Source organism: Zingiber officinale, chromosome 11B, assembly GCF_018446385.1.
Source record: "Zingiber officinale cultivar Zhangliang chromosome 11B, Zo_v1.1, whole genome shotgun sequence".
In the NCBI taxonomy this organism is placed as follows: domain Eukaryota; kingdom Viridiplantae; phylum Streptophyta; class Magnoliopsida; order Zingiberales; family Zingiberaceae; genus Zingiber; species Zingiber officinale.
Genome location: NC_056007.1, coordinates 3780218 through 3797802, shown reverse-complemented (window position 1 = coordinate 3797802; position 17585 = coordinate 3780218). Strand labels below are relative to the sequence as shown.

Sequence of the window (17585 nt, the reverse complement as noted above, 5' to 3'; positions counted from 1 at the left end):
AATTAGATTTATAAAAAAACAATTCTCCAAATAAAAAACACAACTACATGATACTAGACTTATGGGCAATCCATTATAAATACTTCCCAATTTATCTTAACGGTCAATGGAAAACTTTAATAAAATATGACCAGTGAATCAAGTTGGGTGTTCCCTAGTTCATTAATTTTTTTTCCTAGTCCACTAAGACCCGTTCAGATCCTCTGTCCCCATTTCTCTCTATCCCCATATCCCATTGTCGATCGGACTGATTAAATTAAATCTCAAAGGTATTTTGCACATCACGAGGATATTGCACATATTTTAAAGATTGCATGATACCTTGAAATTTAATTTGATCTGTCCGATCAACAATAAGACACGGGACAGAAAAAAAATGGGACAGAGGATCTGAACTACACTAAGACCATTAATGAGATATGTACATGTGGATTTATTTTTGAGTGCTTACAAACTGTGGGATTGGTACAGAGAAGCATTCAATAGAAGTTTCTGTCCCATGAATGCTTTAGGTTCTTAGTAATGCAGTGTGGCAGAAGCCATAGAATTGGTGCAGAGAAGCATTCAATATTAGTTTCTGTCCCATGAATGCTTTAGATTCTTGGTAATGCAGTCTGGCATAAGCTATGGAATTGGAAATTTCTGTCCCATGAATGCTTTAGATTCTTGGTAATGCAGTGTGGCAGAAGCTAAAGAATTGGTACAGAGAAGCATTCAATGGAGGTTTCTGTCCCATGAATGCTTTAAAATTCGGCAATTTATCAAAAACAAAAAAAAAAAGCACATAAATTTTAAAATTTATTAAAAGGCATATATGCTACTTTACTATTTATCAAAAACACACACATCTTTTCAAGTGCAATTCTTATTTTACCTTTTGACAGACTTTTTCTATTATTTTTTTTTTCTCTCTCTCTCTTTCTCTTTTTTTTTTTTTTTTTTTTTTTTTTTTTTTTTTTTACCGACATGTAAAATATATGAATAACATTACATAAAATTTAGTCGAACCCCACTGATGAACGTAAAAAGCTCCGATTGCACCCATTTCTATTTCTATAGATTTCTAATGTTACAAGAAGTTCAAATATGATATCCATTATTTATTTCGACTTTTCATAGATGTTAACATATAAAATGAAATAATCATCAAAAAAATCCACGTCGGACCTGATATGATTTCATATCAAGCCCACGTCGGGCCTGATATGATTTCATATCAGACCCAATGTGAGCATTTTTGACGATTCTTCGATTTTATATATTAACATCTATAAAAAATCGAAATAAATAATGGGCATCCTATTTGAACTCTTTGCAACATCAGAAATCTATAGGAACTAAAATATGTGCAATTAGAACTCTCTAGGTCCATCAGTGGATTTCGACCCGATTGCACCCATTTCAGTTCCTATGGATTTCTAAGGTTGTAAAGAGTTCAAATATGATATCCATTATTTATTTCGACTTTTCATAGATGTTAACATGTAAATGAAAGAATCGTCAAAAAAATCCAACGTGAGCCTAATATCATTCCATATCAGGCCCACATTGAGTCTGATCAATTTTATATATTAACATCTATGAAAAGCTGAAATGAATAATGGATACCATATTTAAACTCCTTACAACATTAGAAATCGATAGGAATTGAAATAGATTTTGACCAAAACCCACTGATGGAGCTAAAGAGCTCGGATTACACTCATTTCAATTCCAATAGATTTTCTGAGATTACAAGAAGTTCAAATATGCTATCCATTATTTATTTTGATTTCTTCAAATGTATTAAAATGTTATTAAAAAAATTGACTAAATCTTATATAATGTTATTCATATGTTCTGCATGCTGATAAAAAAGAGAAGAGAGAAAAAAATAGTGAAGAAAAAAAAATAATAGAAAAAATTAAATTATCAAAAGGGTAAAATAAGAATTACACTTAAAAAAGTACATTCTTTGGTAAATAATAAAGTAACATACGTCTTTTAGTAAATTTAAAATTTTAAGTGTGATCTTTGGTAAAGTGTCGTTTAAAATTTAAACAAAGAGCTTTAATATGGAGTTGATGTAGCACAAGGATACACTTATAAAGAGATAATTATCAAACTTACAATGAAAATTTAAAGATGTTTTTATAGAATAATAAACTTTTAAAAGATTAAAACTTCTTGACCTAAAGCATCAAGTGGTCTCTTTGTCCACGGATAATAGTTCAACCTTTAAATGTAATGGATCTTCAAATATAATACAATGCATTCATATAAAAATACAATCTAGAGATATGGATCAGGCAATTTTAAGTCATACCAAAAGCATAAAACAAGCATCATAGCGAAGAAATGCTGAATAGAGTAGCAGAGATCAGCTGGTAAATGCATCATTGTTGCTTAGACAATTTAGAGAAGAAAAGAGGTAAACTTTTACCAGCTACAGAGATAGGATTCAATCAGGTAAAACTCTAAAAGAGACTGAAGTTTGCTAAGTTTCTTCACCTCTTTTACCAGCACAGAAATAGGAGGATGTTCCTCACTGGGACTTCTGAATCTTTGATCTCGCAGGCCTAGGAGGCTTAATGACGTAACTGAGGAGGATAACTGCGACGGGGACAATGGTCCCCACGAAATATACACTCTGGTAGGATGCAAGAGTCTCCTTGAGGCTTAGAACCTACAGAACAAGGAAAATGTTGGATAAACATTCACTACAGATGAAAGAAAACTGCAGGCATACAATTTCATGTTCCCCGAATGCAATAAAACTTACACCACTGTCGAGATTTTACCGGCACACACTCTTGATAATGAGAATTACCCAAAAGGTACCCTAATGTTTGAATTTACGCGAAAGCAGCTCAGCTTCTTTTTTTCCTTATAGATTTATTATTTCCCTAAAAACCCAATCTGGTTAACAGCTAAAACTTAATTTTAAATTAGTTTGCAGTATGAAAATGGGGAGAGAAACTATTTGTGGACATATGAAAAGCTTGATATGTTCAACTAGCGGTACCTCAAAGCTCAAATTCAGGAGCACAAGTTGATATGTAAATCATTTTGAAGCCTGGAAAACTACCAGAAAATAGGCAGAAACTGATTTACACTGTGAAAATACAAGCACAGTATTATTTAGGTCAGATAAGAGGCATTGTATATTTAACTAGAGGTATTTCAGAGTTCAAAATGGTGTTGGTATGTGATTTTGGCAACACGAGCTAATTTGTAAATCTATGGAATGCCTCAAAATGGCCACAAGCTATGCAAATCACATAATGTGCACAGAGCAACCCTTTAAAGCTATAAAGAGGACTAGAGCGGACAAGCAGGCACTATAATGGTTGTCAACCAAGAAATATTATTATGGAAAAACATGAAAGAAGCTGTTCAACAACTAACCATGAAACCAATGCAGGAATAATTAAGGACAAGAAGAGTGTAGGCAAAGTTTGCAAGCGTGAGCATCTTTCTCAGCAAAAAATTCTTTGCATTGACAGCTTGCTGCCATTTGTAGATCACTGTTTAATGCAAATAAAGAGCAACATTAGAAAAAGATAACAACTTCAAGTAGTTAAATTTGTCAACACAAGTAGAATATGATAAGAGAGTTACAGATTTAGCTTTGGTAATTCTTTACCTCGTGAACCTGCAATCATCAATGCCGACTGAACGAAAAATATAATATAACCTGGATATAATCCCTGAGTAGAATAGAGATATTATTAGTTATAAGAAAAAAGTTTAATACATGATTAGTCTTCTTTTTGTAAATGTATTAACAGGAATGTTTGTGTTTATACTGAAATAACAAATTTTGGATTTTGTTGAGATCAAAGGACTACCTTTAAGGGATCCATGATGTACATAGATATGACAATTAATTGCATATATGAACTACTATCCATCTTATTGGTTATTGGAAGTAAACTTCCACAAAGAATATGCTTAAATCTGCATATCTTAAATAGATTACATTGGTCCTAGGAAACTCTCTCTGTGGTAGTCCAATATTAATAATTTAATATTCAAGCAAAACTACTAAGCTAGAAATCAAATCAGGTTTTAATAAAGTTGCAGCAGGAAAGACATAATACAGTATTGTTAAGTTGTGCAGAATCTTAAGAACAAATTTCATCAGTGACTTACATGCCAAACAGCACTAACTGTCTGTGTAGCCAGCAACTGAAAGAATCCAGGTTTCTTCCCATTCTGAACTAGCCTTTCGTAGACATCTGCAACAACATAGTCTCTCAGATTACATGCCTCACACAAATATCATTATTACCTAAGAAGATTTGATCATTATAAACTAGAAATTGACGAAAACTTAAGGTCAATGAAAAGAAAGAGTATTGTCACAAATTTTAGAGTTGCAGATAATGAATGTTTCAAATCTGTCTTGGTTACAACCTGTAAATGGAATGGAACTCGATTAACAGGAACACCTTTGCTTATGTAAATGGTGTGAAACTTGATTAGCAAGACTTGGATATTTTAGCAGGATTATCCTTCATGGAAAATTATACATTAGAATTTTCTAAGTCATGGAGCATTCTCTCAAATGCTAACTGTTCTTTGGTTCATCCTCTAATCGAAAAACTAGTCATTTGCTTTTCAATTGTGAAATTGAAATATTAATGGAAGCAACTTCTTCAAGCACACTGTCAACCATTTTAACATCAAAGGAAAGCTATATCTTTTGGATTATAGCATCTTCCTAGCAAGAATGATTGATGGAATCACATGGATCTGTTTCCAGTTGTCTGGAAGTCATTTGGCATCAACTCAACGATAGGATTCTTCATAGTGATTGTACCACTGCTGCATCCTGTTTTCTCCTGCATTGTAATATGGGTTCTAGATGTACTGTCCTAATGTCTAGAAACTGTGTAACACTGCTTGAATGGATATGTAATCCAATCCCTCCTATAAAATCTTTTATCTTATCCAGGCTAGTTTCAGAAAGAAATGCGAGAAACAATATGACCGTACCAGTTAAATTGAGCATTTTCGGCATTATGCAATGGCAGTACATACACATTTGTGTATAACTAACCATCTAATTAAGACAGGAAAGTGCAAATCCAACAACCATAATAATCTCAAGGAGTTTCACAAACAGACAATGATTCTCTAGGCTTGTCCTTATGAGACTACTGGATCAAATGTTTCATGGCACTTGTTCATATGGGACTAATGGATATAGTACATCCAGCTTCAACAATAACAATTGTTAAAGCTCCTCTATCTCAACTATATTTGTGTACTTAAACAGTAACCTCTTAAAAAGTGTGCAGCGAAACAAATATATATAGTTTCATATGTGTTAACACAGGGAATGAACAATATCATGGATGCTTTTCATATTAACAGCGATTATCCAGAGGCATTTAGGAGATAATATTTAGAACAAATTGTACAAGATGCCCCAATGAAAAAGGTAGGTTATGAATATGGAAATGCATGGAAAATTCTATGCTTTTAAATATCTCAATAAACAAAAAGTATCAAATTCCATAAGAAACCAAAGTCTACAAACTTACAGTGACGTAGCCAAGTGCTGACTTGTATGTTCCATACTAGTGGCAATTGAACTGCACTTGTTGCAAACTCGACACCAAGAACATCAACATTTTTAGCACGGTCCCAGAGTGGTTTAGGCGGAGAGGAATCTGACCATCCACTAAAACCGAGACCAGATATGATAATTGCTGCCTCTGAAATTGACCAGATAAAGTAGTATTTCCACCGGGCAGTAAAACCAGACATGTATTGGTAGAACAACCTTTGCCAGAAACCCCAGTCCTGATAAATGGGTTCATTGAACCGAGAAAGAGGAAACTTTGGTACCAATAACAAGTATAAACCCATACAAATTGCAGCTTGCAGTAAAGCACGCAAGGTCGCACCAAAAGGTGAAGGCCATCGGTTGTCATGGGCCCAGATCTGGCAAAAGTTCAAATATCATCAACTGGAGAACATAATCTAGCAAAGGTACATTTGATCTTCGTTAGAATATACGAAGGAAAAATGAAATATGTCCTCACCCCTATGCATTCTGTCCATTCAAGATAATCCTTCATTTCAAATACAGGCCCTGCAAAGTGGCTTCCACAGCAGAGACAATAACCAATATATTCAACCAAGGAAGGGCAACGTATTAGTCGGTACTTTTTTTGAGCCTCACTAAGGCGTTCTTCCTTAACTAGCCCATCACTATAATTCATTGCACATGAAATGACCTTAAGAGTTAGCACCATCAGAGCTCCTACAATGGAGAGTAGAGGTGTGTGATAACGAAAAATAGATGATAAACACAATTTTTTTTCATCAAAATTTATATAACAGACAAAACATTAATACTCCAGAAAATATTAACAAAAGGATGACTAAGAACTTGATAATCATGATATTTTAATTCCATATCTCGATTAGAATAGAATATAATAGAGAAGAAGAAACAAAAGGCAAAGCAAGTGCCAAGTATCACATAGTTCAGCAGGTGGTTAAAGATGGTACTGGAATATCTTCCTAGATCTGTCACAGATAAGTGTCTTTACCAGTATCAACATTAGACAAGATGGATTACAAGAGATAAAGGTTCAAGAGGAGGTTGAGAAGGAAGAGCTATAGGGGTGGCTACATTCAGACTTGGAAATTTTGGGTTATTCTTTGGCCATTATCCCTCTCTCACCAAATTTTTTCTTTCTTTTTCTATTTTATTTTATCCTAAATCCTAACTACGCCTAATACATACCAGTGCCATTTCCTTTTTGACTGTAAAAAGCTAAGTTGGTATATATGAATGTAAACGTTAATTTGGTTTTTTTATTATCCCAGAATTTTCTCTTAAAAAGATAAGAAAAGTGTGAACCTTGGTGATTGCTCCACCTGAAAAACTATTTCACTTCACATTTTCAATTAGTCATATAGTTATAGATATTAACAAATGTTATTTTTAGCTAGGAAATGCTACACCATTTATTCCAAGGAAAATAAGAAGAAGGGCAAAAGAGCCCATCATCAAAGTTTCTTAGCAATTACTGCTGCATGTGCTGTGAACTTTCTATATTGCAAGAAGGGATAACCAAACTTCAAAGTATACTTCCAGAGCAACAAAGCTTTTGATCGGTATTACAATTTTCTTGGATATATTTGTTTCCTGTTTTTCATGAGAAAATAAGATTCGATGAGTCTATAAATTCCAGTCCGTACAAGAAAGGAGGTGCAGGATTGGGAGCATTTATTAGCATTCCTGTTTGCATCTGATTTTAGGGAGAGAAAAAAAAAATGTCAAAATAAAGTAAGCTCACAGTCCAAGGCACTGCCAGACTGCCTGCAATAAGCTTCTTTTCTGCTATTGCATATAACATTTAGGGGGCGTTTGGTTTAGGGGAATAGGAGTGGGGAATGGGAATGGGAATCATTCATTGCCATTGTTAATGTTTGGATTATAGGAATATGAATACAAATAAGGGAATGAATCCTTGAAATTGGGTAATGACTCATTCCCATGTACCTCCCCTTCAATGAGCCATTACCCTATTTTCATCAATCAAAATATTCCCTTATTCCCAAAATACCCTTCACTTAAAACTAAAATTTTCTCCATTAATATCAAATATCAAAATATATTTATTTATTTTTTCTTTTATATCACTTCTCTCTCCTTGTTCTCTCTCATCATATTTTCTCTCTCATCATTTTATCACATACTTTCTCTCTCCTTAATCTCTCATTTCACACTCTCTTTCCTTTTTTCTCATTACACTTTCTCTCTCATCATACTTTCTCTCTCCTCAATCTCTTCTATCGCACTCTCTTTCTTCTTTTTTCTCATCATACTTTCTCTCTCATCACACTTTCTCTCTCCTCAATCTCTTTCATCACACTCTCTTTTATCTTTTCTCTCTCATCACACTTTCTCTCTCCTCAATCTCTCTCATCACACTCTCTTTTCTCTTTTTTCTCAGCACACTTTCTCTCTCATCACACTTTCTCTTTCCTCAATTTCTCTTGTCACACTCCCTCCTTTTTTCCTCAACACACTTTCTCTCTCAACACTCTCTCTCTCATCATTCTTTCTCTCTCCTCAATCTCTCCCATTATACTCACAGTTCACTTTCTCTCTCATCATACTTTCTCTCTCACCATACTTTCTCTCTCCTTAATCTCTCTCATCATACTCTCTCTCCTCAATTTTTCTCATTATATTTTCTCTCTCTTCTTCCTCTCCCATCATACTTTCTCTTACATCATATTTTCTCTCTCATCTTCTCTCATCATGCTTTCTCCCATCATACTTTCTTTTCTCATTTTCTCTCATTACACTTTCTCTCTCTTCATTCTTTCTTTCACACTTTCTCTCTCATCATACTTTCTCTCTAATCATTCTCTTTCATCATATTTTTCTCTTACATTTATCTTTATCTCAAATCTAATTTTTTCTCTTATTTTCCTTTAAGGGTAAAAAAGGAAATTTTGATTTATTCCGATAGAAGATATGCAACTAACCAAACATTGCTTTTAAGAGTGATATCCATATTCATACCCATTCCCATTCCACAATACAATGATTCCCATTCCGATTCCTATTCCTAGGAATGAACCAAACGCCCCCTTAGTTCATAGCTGAAAGGTACCACATAAATGGGTCTTTCAGAAGTTAACATTTAAAAATTTCACACTCCCTTCACAATCAAATGGTAAATCATCATAAATGAGCTAATGTTGCGTATATTGCTTGAATCAGCATAACCACAATCAGTCAACATTAGAAAAATATGATTGCTGTTGCTTCTTACAGAAAGATAGCTGAAGAGTTAATCCATCTCAAAAAAGAGACTATATTCACTCAAGGAAATTTTTAACATCAAAACTAGCAGAATTCCCAATAAATGTTAGCCAAAGATGAACACACTCCTTGATGTTTAGAAAAAAAATGAAGTTTTCAATTTGGATTTAGAAAGGCAACTCCCTATAGAGTAAAGAGTACTTATATAACAAATGATTGATAAATGAAGCGTCAAACTAAAATCAAATGAGTAACTACCAGTTGCATCAATCCCTCCTTCCTTCCACGCATCGCCACTCATATAATATACATGGCTGCATGGAAATTGAGAAATAAATTAGCTAAAAAATCGAAAATTAATAATTCAGATCGTATTTCAATCCGGTGCCAAGACAAACACCCAAAATAGTTTTCCCCCCTTTCTGGAAGATCGGTTAGAGGAGACTTTTCGTGAAATCAAATCCCAATCTCCCAAACATCCAAATTTCAATCAGTAATAACAAAAAAACAAAAAAAACAGATCCGAAACGAAAAATTGAGGACAGATCGAGAACAAATCGGCTTGAAAACTGACCACCCGATGAGGTAAGCGAAGCCAGCGAAGAATGTGATGACGCCGGCGTAGCGTCGGAAGAGAAGCATGGAGGAGTACCCCATAGACATGGGGATGAGGAAGTGGAGATTGGAGGAGGATCCGAACGAGAGGTAGGAGAGGACCGCCCCGGAGAATGCCGCGTAGAGGTGGCGCGGGAGCACTCCGGGAACCAGCCGCCAGAAGAGGCTCACCGGAATAGTAGCCACAAAGCAAAGAAGGAACCGGAGGACCGGTATGGATACCCCAATTGCCGCCGCCATGGTCGTCATCTCCACCGCCATGGTCGCCGGCCGTCGAAGGAGAAGCAGAGGAAGGGGAAGGGTTTCGTTGGCTGGACGACACGGATCGCAAACCGTGGCAGCTTATCTATTAATCCTATTTAGCAATAATGTTAAAACACCTCTATAATTTTGACAATTCTTAAAACTACCCTTTTAGACAAAAAAATTAAAAAGTTACCATTATTATTACAAAAATATTTATACTCAAAAGAACACCTAAAAAGATAATGTGGTATAATAGTAAAATATTATAAGAAATAGGAGAACCATAATTCAAGTTCTATTAAGGTGATAATGCCCACAATAAATCTTTATATAAGAGATGTTAAACACAATTTATAATCATTGAAAATTGATCATAAAATATATTATAGCAACCATTTATATAGTTATTAGTTGTGTCAATCTTGATAAGGTCGAGGTAAATGTCTCCCTTATGTACTAGTCATTATTTCAAAGACTAGTAAACCCCCGTGATTTATCTCTTTCGTGTTGACTCTGGGACGGATTGTTAGGAGATGCTGGAGACGAACGTATTCTTCTTTTGCCATCATTAACTGTGTCAATCTGATTTCAAATTTTACTCCCAATTTCTAAGAGTATTCACATCAATTACTTATTTAAAGATTTTATTCTAAATTTTAGATAGCATAATTAAAAAATCTTTATATCAATCATTCTATTTTAAATTTAACATTTATAAATACTTTTTTTTCTAAATTTAGGAAATAAATTTTAGAATAGAGAATAAAAATAGGAAAATTTATATATAATACAGTAAAAAATGAATATCTAAATTTAATAAAATAATTTTTTAATCTAAATTATATATTTTAAATAATGAAGCTAATGTGAATGCTCTAAATAGCCTAAGTGGATTTAAAAACAATAGAGTTGAAATCTTGAAAGAATATTTCAAAGGTATGAAAATATGAATAAATTAGGCTTTAAATTTATTTAATAAATAAATTAGGGGAAACGTCATCAAAATTATTTTAAAATACTTGTAATAATAATATTGTTTTAAGGTGAAGCAATTTTAATCAAATTTAAGTAATTTTGATCGTATTCGATATAAAAAATATTTTATGTGTAGTAAATTTATTCAAATTCATTTTTAAAAAATAGTTATGTTGTATTTATTACAATAATATTAGAATAATAATAATATCTTTTTTTTACATCTTTTTAAAAAGATATCATAAATGATAATAAATTTTTTGTCCTTTCTATTTTATATTAAAATATATCTCCATGGACATTTTGATTCTATTTTATCAGTGAAAAAAAAACTAAAAACTATTATTAAAACCTTAATTAAGTATTTTGACAAATACGTTAAAAAGTCCATGTATTTTCATAATTTCTCAAAACTCAAAAATAAAATTGAATAACTAAATTATGGCCCACAGTGGAATATTCCCCTGTTAACGTGCGTCCCCAACTACCTCAACCACATTATAACCGGCGATGACTCTGAAGTTTATTCACGCATTTAACACCCCTTCGTCGTTTTTAGGACGTATAGTAGTTATTGAATAATCAATGACTAATCGAACGGCCAGCCTGTAAGATCCGTCATTAATTAAATTGGGAAACACATCGGGTCGGAGCCGAGTGAGGTAGGATCTCCTGAACCACTTTTGATGATCCAAGAGATATGTCACTCATATTTACGATCGGATCGTAGTCCAACCGTAAATGATTGTTTATTCAAAAAGGAAAAAAAATAAAATAAAATACCTCAATCTCCTATCTGAATTATAATTTTTTTTTAGTATTTCTTACCTTATAAATATTTAATGAGGTTTTTTTTCAGCTTTGATTCTTGGATATTTAGGGGGCGTTTGGTTTAGGGTAATAGGAGTGGGGAATGGGAATGAAAATCATTGATTACCATTGTTAATGTTTGGATTATAGGAATAGGAATACAAATAAGGGAATGAATCCTTGAAATTGGGTAATAACTCATTCCCATGTACCTCCCCTTCAATGAGCCATTACCCTATTTTCATCAATCAAAATATTCCCTTATTCCAAAAATACCCTTGACTTAAAATTAAAATTTTCTCCATTAATATCAAATATCAAAATATATTTATTTATTTATTTTTTCATATCACTTCTCTCTCTTTGTTCTCTCTCATCATATTTTCTCTCTCATCATTTTATCACACACTTTCTCTCTCATCATACTTTCTCTCTCCTCAATCTCTTCCATCGCACTCTCTTCCTTCTTTTTTTTTCTCATTACACTTTCTCTCTCATCACACTTTCTCTCTCCTCAATCTCTCCCATCACACTCTCTTTTCTCTTTTTTCTCATCATATTTTCTCTCTCATCATTTTATCACACACTTTCTCTCTCCTCAATCGCACTCTCTTCCTTATTTTTTTTTCTCATTACACTTTCTCTCTCATCACACTTTCTCTCTCCTCAATCTCTCCCATCACACTCTCTTTTCTCTTTTTTCTCATCACACTTTCTCTCTCATCATACTTTCTCTCTCCTCAATATCTCTTGTCACACTCCCTCCTTTTTTCCTCAACACACTTTCTCTCTCATCATACTTTCTCTCTCCTCAATCTCTCCCATCATACTCACTGTTCTCTTTTTTTCTCATCATACTTTCTCTCTCACCATACTTTCTCTCTCCTCAATCTCTCTCATCACACTCTCTCTCCTCATTTTTCTCATTATATTTTCTCTCTCTTCTTTCTCTCTCATCATACTTTCTCTCACATCATATTTTCTCTCTCACCTTCTCTCATCATGCTCTCTCCAATCACACTCTTTTTTCTCATTTTCTCTCATTACACTTTCTCTCTCATCATATTTTCTCTCTCATCATACTTTCTCTCTCAGCATTCTCTTTCATCATATTTTTCTCTCACATTCATCTTTCTCTCACATCTAATTTTTACTCTTATTTTCCTTTAAGGGTAAAAAAGGAAATTTTGATTTATTCCGATAGAAGATATGCAACTAACCAAACATTGCTTTAAGAGTGATATTCATGCTCATTCCCATTCTCATTCCATAATACAATGATTCCCATTCCGATTCCTATTCCTAGGAAAGAACCAAACGCCCCCTTATAAGGTAAAATATCATTAAAAAATCATAATTTAGGTACATGTATTTTAGATTTTTTTTTTTTTGGGTTGAATACTTGAATTTACTAATAAGACACTACATCCAAAGTGTATAGGGATTAAAAGGGGACTAGGAATTATGGATTAGAAGATCTTAACTGCATCTCTAATGATTAAATTTTTAAATGAGATTTTTTTAGACAAATCCTTTAGTATAAAAAAAATGAACTAGGAGATGAACCACTTATAATTATAGGTGGATCGTGCTTGCAATTGATTATGATCTCTCCCTAGGTTTACAGTCCTCCAGGTTATAGTTTGAATCTGGGTGGGTAGCCGAAGGCTGTCGACTTCCCACCTTGACTGCCGGGCGTTGAGCGGGGTCTGGCCTCCGGGCAGCCTCTGGCCACCAACATCTGACCCAAACTATAACTTGGGAGAGACAATAAACTCAAAGAGGGATTGCAACCAATTTTGACTGGATCACGATCACGATCAAGTCGTAATTACAAGTGATATATCCCCTAGTCCACTTTTTTATAGATAAGGGGACTTGATCTCGATTTTTTGTAACTTTTAATATGTCATATCAATGTCACATCAAAAATATAAAATCTACTATTTTCTTTACAATTAAAAAAACTCCTCTATAATTTTTTTTGACAGACATCTTCTGATCCATAATTTGCAGATCAAAGGATTGATGAACCCCATCTGTTAAATAGGTAGAGTTCATCAAAATCAACCAATCCATACAATAGACCTTTCTCTTATTAACAAATTACAGATAAAAGAATCTGTCTTCTTTTTATAGATTCTAAATTACAAATCATATAACTCTTGTATTATAAATCATAATCCAATACTATTTTATCATTAATTATAAGTTTTCAAGAAAAAAAAATATATTTGAATTTTTAATGCTCTTCTTTAACTATAAATCTCAAATTTAACATCTACAATGATTTAAATTTTCTATTATTTTTTTAAAATTTTATAAACCCCTTACAAAACTTACAAAGGCTTAGAACAGGTAGGAGTTAGTATGAATATCTAATAGAATGTATCAAAGTAAATCTATTTAATTTAATTAAAACGATTAAGCGTAAACAGAGTTTTTTTTAATCATCACATCAGCGTTTTTCTTGAAAAAAAAAACCACTAACCTCCTTTAAAATGAATCATCACATTAGCATTTTTCTTTAAAAAAAAATGAATCAGCACATTAGCGTTTTTCTTTAAAAAAAAAAAACCACTATCCTCCTATAAAATGAATCATCACATTAGCATTTTTCTTAAAAAAAAAAAAATGTCTCACCCCATCAACCTCATTTTAAATTTCATATAAAATAATACAATTACTCTTAAATACGCTGTTGAATATTATCATCTCTTGTCTCACACGCACATTAAATCCTCAATTAATTAATTATATTAACAAGATAAATTTATATGTAACCATTACAGTTTCATAATTATTATAACACGAATATTATTAAATAAGATAGATAAGTCTATGTGATGGCTGCTATAAAATTATAATTAATATGAAATTGTAATTATTATAATATTATAGTAATTATAATTTCTTAAGGAGATAATAATATTAAACAATATAAGCATTCAGTATATATTATTAGGGGTGCTTGGTTGATTGAAAGGAATGAGAATAAGAATGGGATTGATAGAAGTAGGGAATGGAAATGAGAGCTTTCCCATTTCTCTCCTTTTACTAGGGAATGACTCATTCCCATGTTTAGGGTAATGAATCCATGGGACCCACCACTAATCCCCCAAACCAAACACCCACTTTCAACCTCTTTCCCATTCCTTACTCTCATTCCATCCAACTAAGCACCCCCTTAGAGTTATATGGATAGAAAAGAGGCGGAGAGGGAAAATTTTGATTGTGAATGAAATTTAAATTAGTTTTATATTGAAAGTCTCAAGTTATATTATTTGATTTATATTAATTAATATGTATTGATGATATGAATAAATATATGAGAAGAGACTCGGTTTCAAGCATGGATGCATAAGAGATGCACGGATCCGGATTGCATGAAATTAAGTTGACTTATGTGTAAGTACGACTTATGCGTGTCAAATGTCGGACTGATCGAGGTAAAATTTGTCCAAGTTGAACGACCAATATTTTGTCACATGTCGACCATTGATGACCGTCTACTATCATTATTGAATGTTCATTACTCGACATTCAATGTAGATGAGGGATGATGCTCCTATATAAAGAGAGATCATGGTCTTGAGCAAAAAACACACAAAAGCTGAAGCTCTCTACCTACGCCCCTCTCCTCCTGTGTTGTACATCTCTTGTTCGGTGGAGTACCCATAATAGCAGACGAGTACCTTTTAGTTAGTTATGACCACCAGTGTTTGGTGTGCATCATAGTTAATCATTGTATCCTGGGATATAGACGATCCGAGAAAACCTCGAAGTATAGCCGGAGATGTGGTGAATCTGTTTCAAGAAAACTGTGTACACTCAAGCCTCGGTCCACTCGGTCACTCTATCACTCGGGCTACTCTGTCTATGGCCTGTGTACCTGTATGTACCTCTCTCCATATCCGTGGGATCGATACTAGAAGGACGATCTATCTTTTTATTAGAACATGCTAAAATAGCGAATCTATTTTTTTTTAATTAAAACATGTAATAGTTACAAGTGTTAGGACTAATAAATCTATTTAATTTAATTAAAATTATTAAGTGTAAAAATGAAAAAGATTGTTTTTTTAAACAATCATACAAATTATATGAGCGCTTTTCTTTAAAAAAATAGTCGTTCACCCTGCTAATCTTTTATTAAATAACAATATTAATGAAAGGGAGTCTTTTCTATTTTTGCCCAATTAATTCCTGCCGACTAGCAAATCAATTATTTATATTTTCAGCTGTGTGGATTTTTTTTATTAGTGGGTGATCGTATTCATGTCAGTTTTTTTATTCAAAATATATAATTTAGATTAAAAAAATTATTTTATTAAATTTAAATATCTATTATAATATTTAAGAATATTAAACTAAAAAAATAAAATAATTAATGTAATTTTTTTTAATTATTCTATCTAAAATTTAAAATAAAAGTTTTAATAGAATAAAAAGTATGGAGGCTTAAAAGTATCTATTCTATATTGATTTTTAAATTTATTCTGATAATCTATATTTTTTTTTATAAAATTAAATTAGTTATTTTTAAAATCAACTGATTTAAAAAATTAAATACCTATCTTAATAGCTCCTTCCACCCCTTAAAGACGACCCCATATCATATGGGCCACCTAACCTTCTTTGACAAGGAAACACGGGTCAAAAATCGAATCAATAAGCGGTGTAGTTAAGAGATGAGATCATCTGTTCTGAAAATGACGTATCCTTGTGTCTCCTCATCGATCGGATGATTATAATATTCTCATGATGTACATTATATTTTTGAGATATAATTTAATTTATCTGATCAATAAAAAACTACGAGGCATGTTATTTTCGGGACAGAAAACTCTAAGGCATGTTATTTTCGAGACAGAGGATCTTATATTTGAGATGAGATCCTCTGTCCCTAAAATGTTGTGTCCCTATGTCCCAGCGTCGATCGAATGGTTATGATATTTTCATGATGTACATTGCATTTTTGAGATATGATTTAATCCATCCAATCAATTCTGAAATATGAGGACATAATATTTTAGGGACAGAGGATCTCACCTCCTTATATTCGTAGTTATTACCGGAACATATCCTATGATACAGGTGGCTTCATTATTGGCACGAGTAATGGATCCCCTTTGCGTCCTATGCATTAGAGTAAAAGCGACGGCAGAGCGACGAACGCGTGATCTACAACGTGGCATCGCGTTACTTTGGGTACATCCACATTTAAGGAAATGAGCAAGATTTTACGCTATTGAATGGTCGGGTCCCACCGTCGGCAGTTCTGTCACTTGGTGTTAAGTAGCAAATTTGAAGGGATATATATAGGCTAAATACCTTTTAACCATATGTTTTCTATAAGTAGTATTTTACCTTCTATATGAAAAAAATAATATTTAATTACTTGGAATAAAAATTATATATAAGAAATGGTGTGATGATAAAGATGACCCATTAAATACAAGTTAAGGGCAAAGATAATAATTAGCGTGGATATCAAAATTAAGACGATCAACGTTAGAAAATTGATAGGCCCAATAAAGATGGGCCAGCAAAGGTCGGTGGACCGAGCAGAGGTCTACTGTAATTGTCGATCGGGCATAAAATGTCCTATCGACAAGTGGCGTGTTCGAGCAAAATGCCCGTATAGCCAAGAGCACTATGACAAGAACATCAAATACTCATCATGAAGCGGAGGAGCGTTAAGGCGACCAGAGCGTTGGTTCGGTCAGACAAAAATAATCAACTGATCCAAGGGATTATGGAGAAGATCAGCTGAGGTCGACCGGACGGGGATACCCGACCGAGCGACTCTCCTGCTTGGCTAAACAATGGGACCCCTTTCATATCTCTTAATATCCCTTTGGAAGATAATGTCGCTGACAACGAGACATGGTTAACGGGCGGATCGCACAACGAAAGTTTCTGATGTCTCATCAGGTATTTGCATGCCCTATTAAGGTATGATGTCAAAGATACTTTCTTGACATGTCTTTTCATAGGACGGTTAGAGAAGCGTATCCGTGCCTTGAGACATGTGCACATTGCCTACAGGGATACTATTTAAAGGGGGGGTCCATGTACTACGGATGTATGTGTTATTCACTATTCATGTCTGTGTTTACTGTTGCTCTATTTTTTTCCATTTTTCCGATGACTG

General features: G+C 33.4%; 1 protein-coding gene across 1 annotated transcript; it reads right to left on the bottom strand.

The window, feature by feature from the left end:
* Positions 1–2206: 2206 nt before the first annotated feature.
* Positions 2207–9736, bottom strand: LOC122034645 (lysophospholipid acyltransferase 1-like). Its single transcript, XM_042593964.1, has 8 exons — positions 9357–9736; positions 9041–9096; positions 6036–6256; positions 5532–5934; positions 4135–4220; positions 3626–3689; positions 3388–3506; positions 2207–2665 (listed from the first exon to the last, which is right to left on the bottom strand). The coding sequence occupies exons 1-8, from the start codon at positions 9656–9658 to the stop codon at positions 2525–2527; spliced, it is 1392 nt and encodes a 463-aa protein (XP_042449898.1). The 5' UTR covers positions 9659–9736; the 3' UTR covers positions 2207–2524.
* Positions 9737–17585: the final 7849 nt, after the last annotated feature.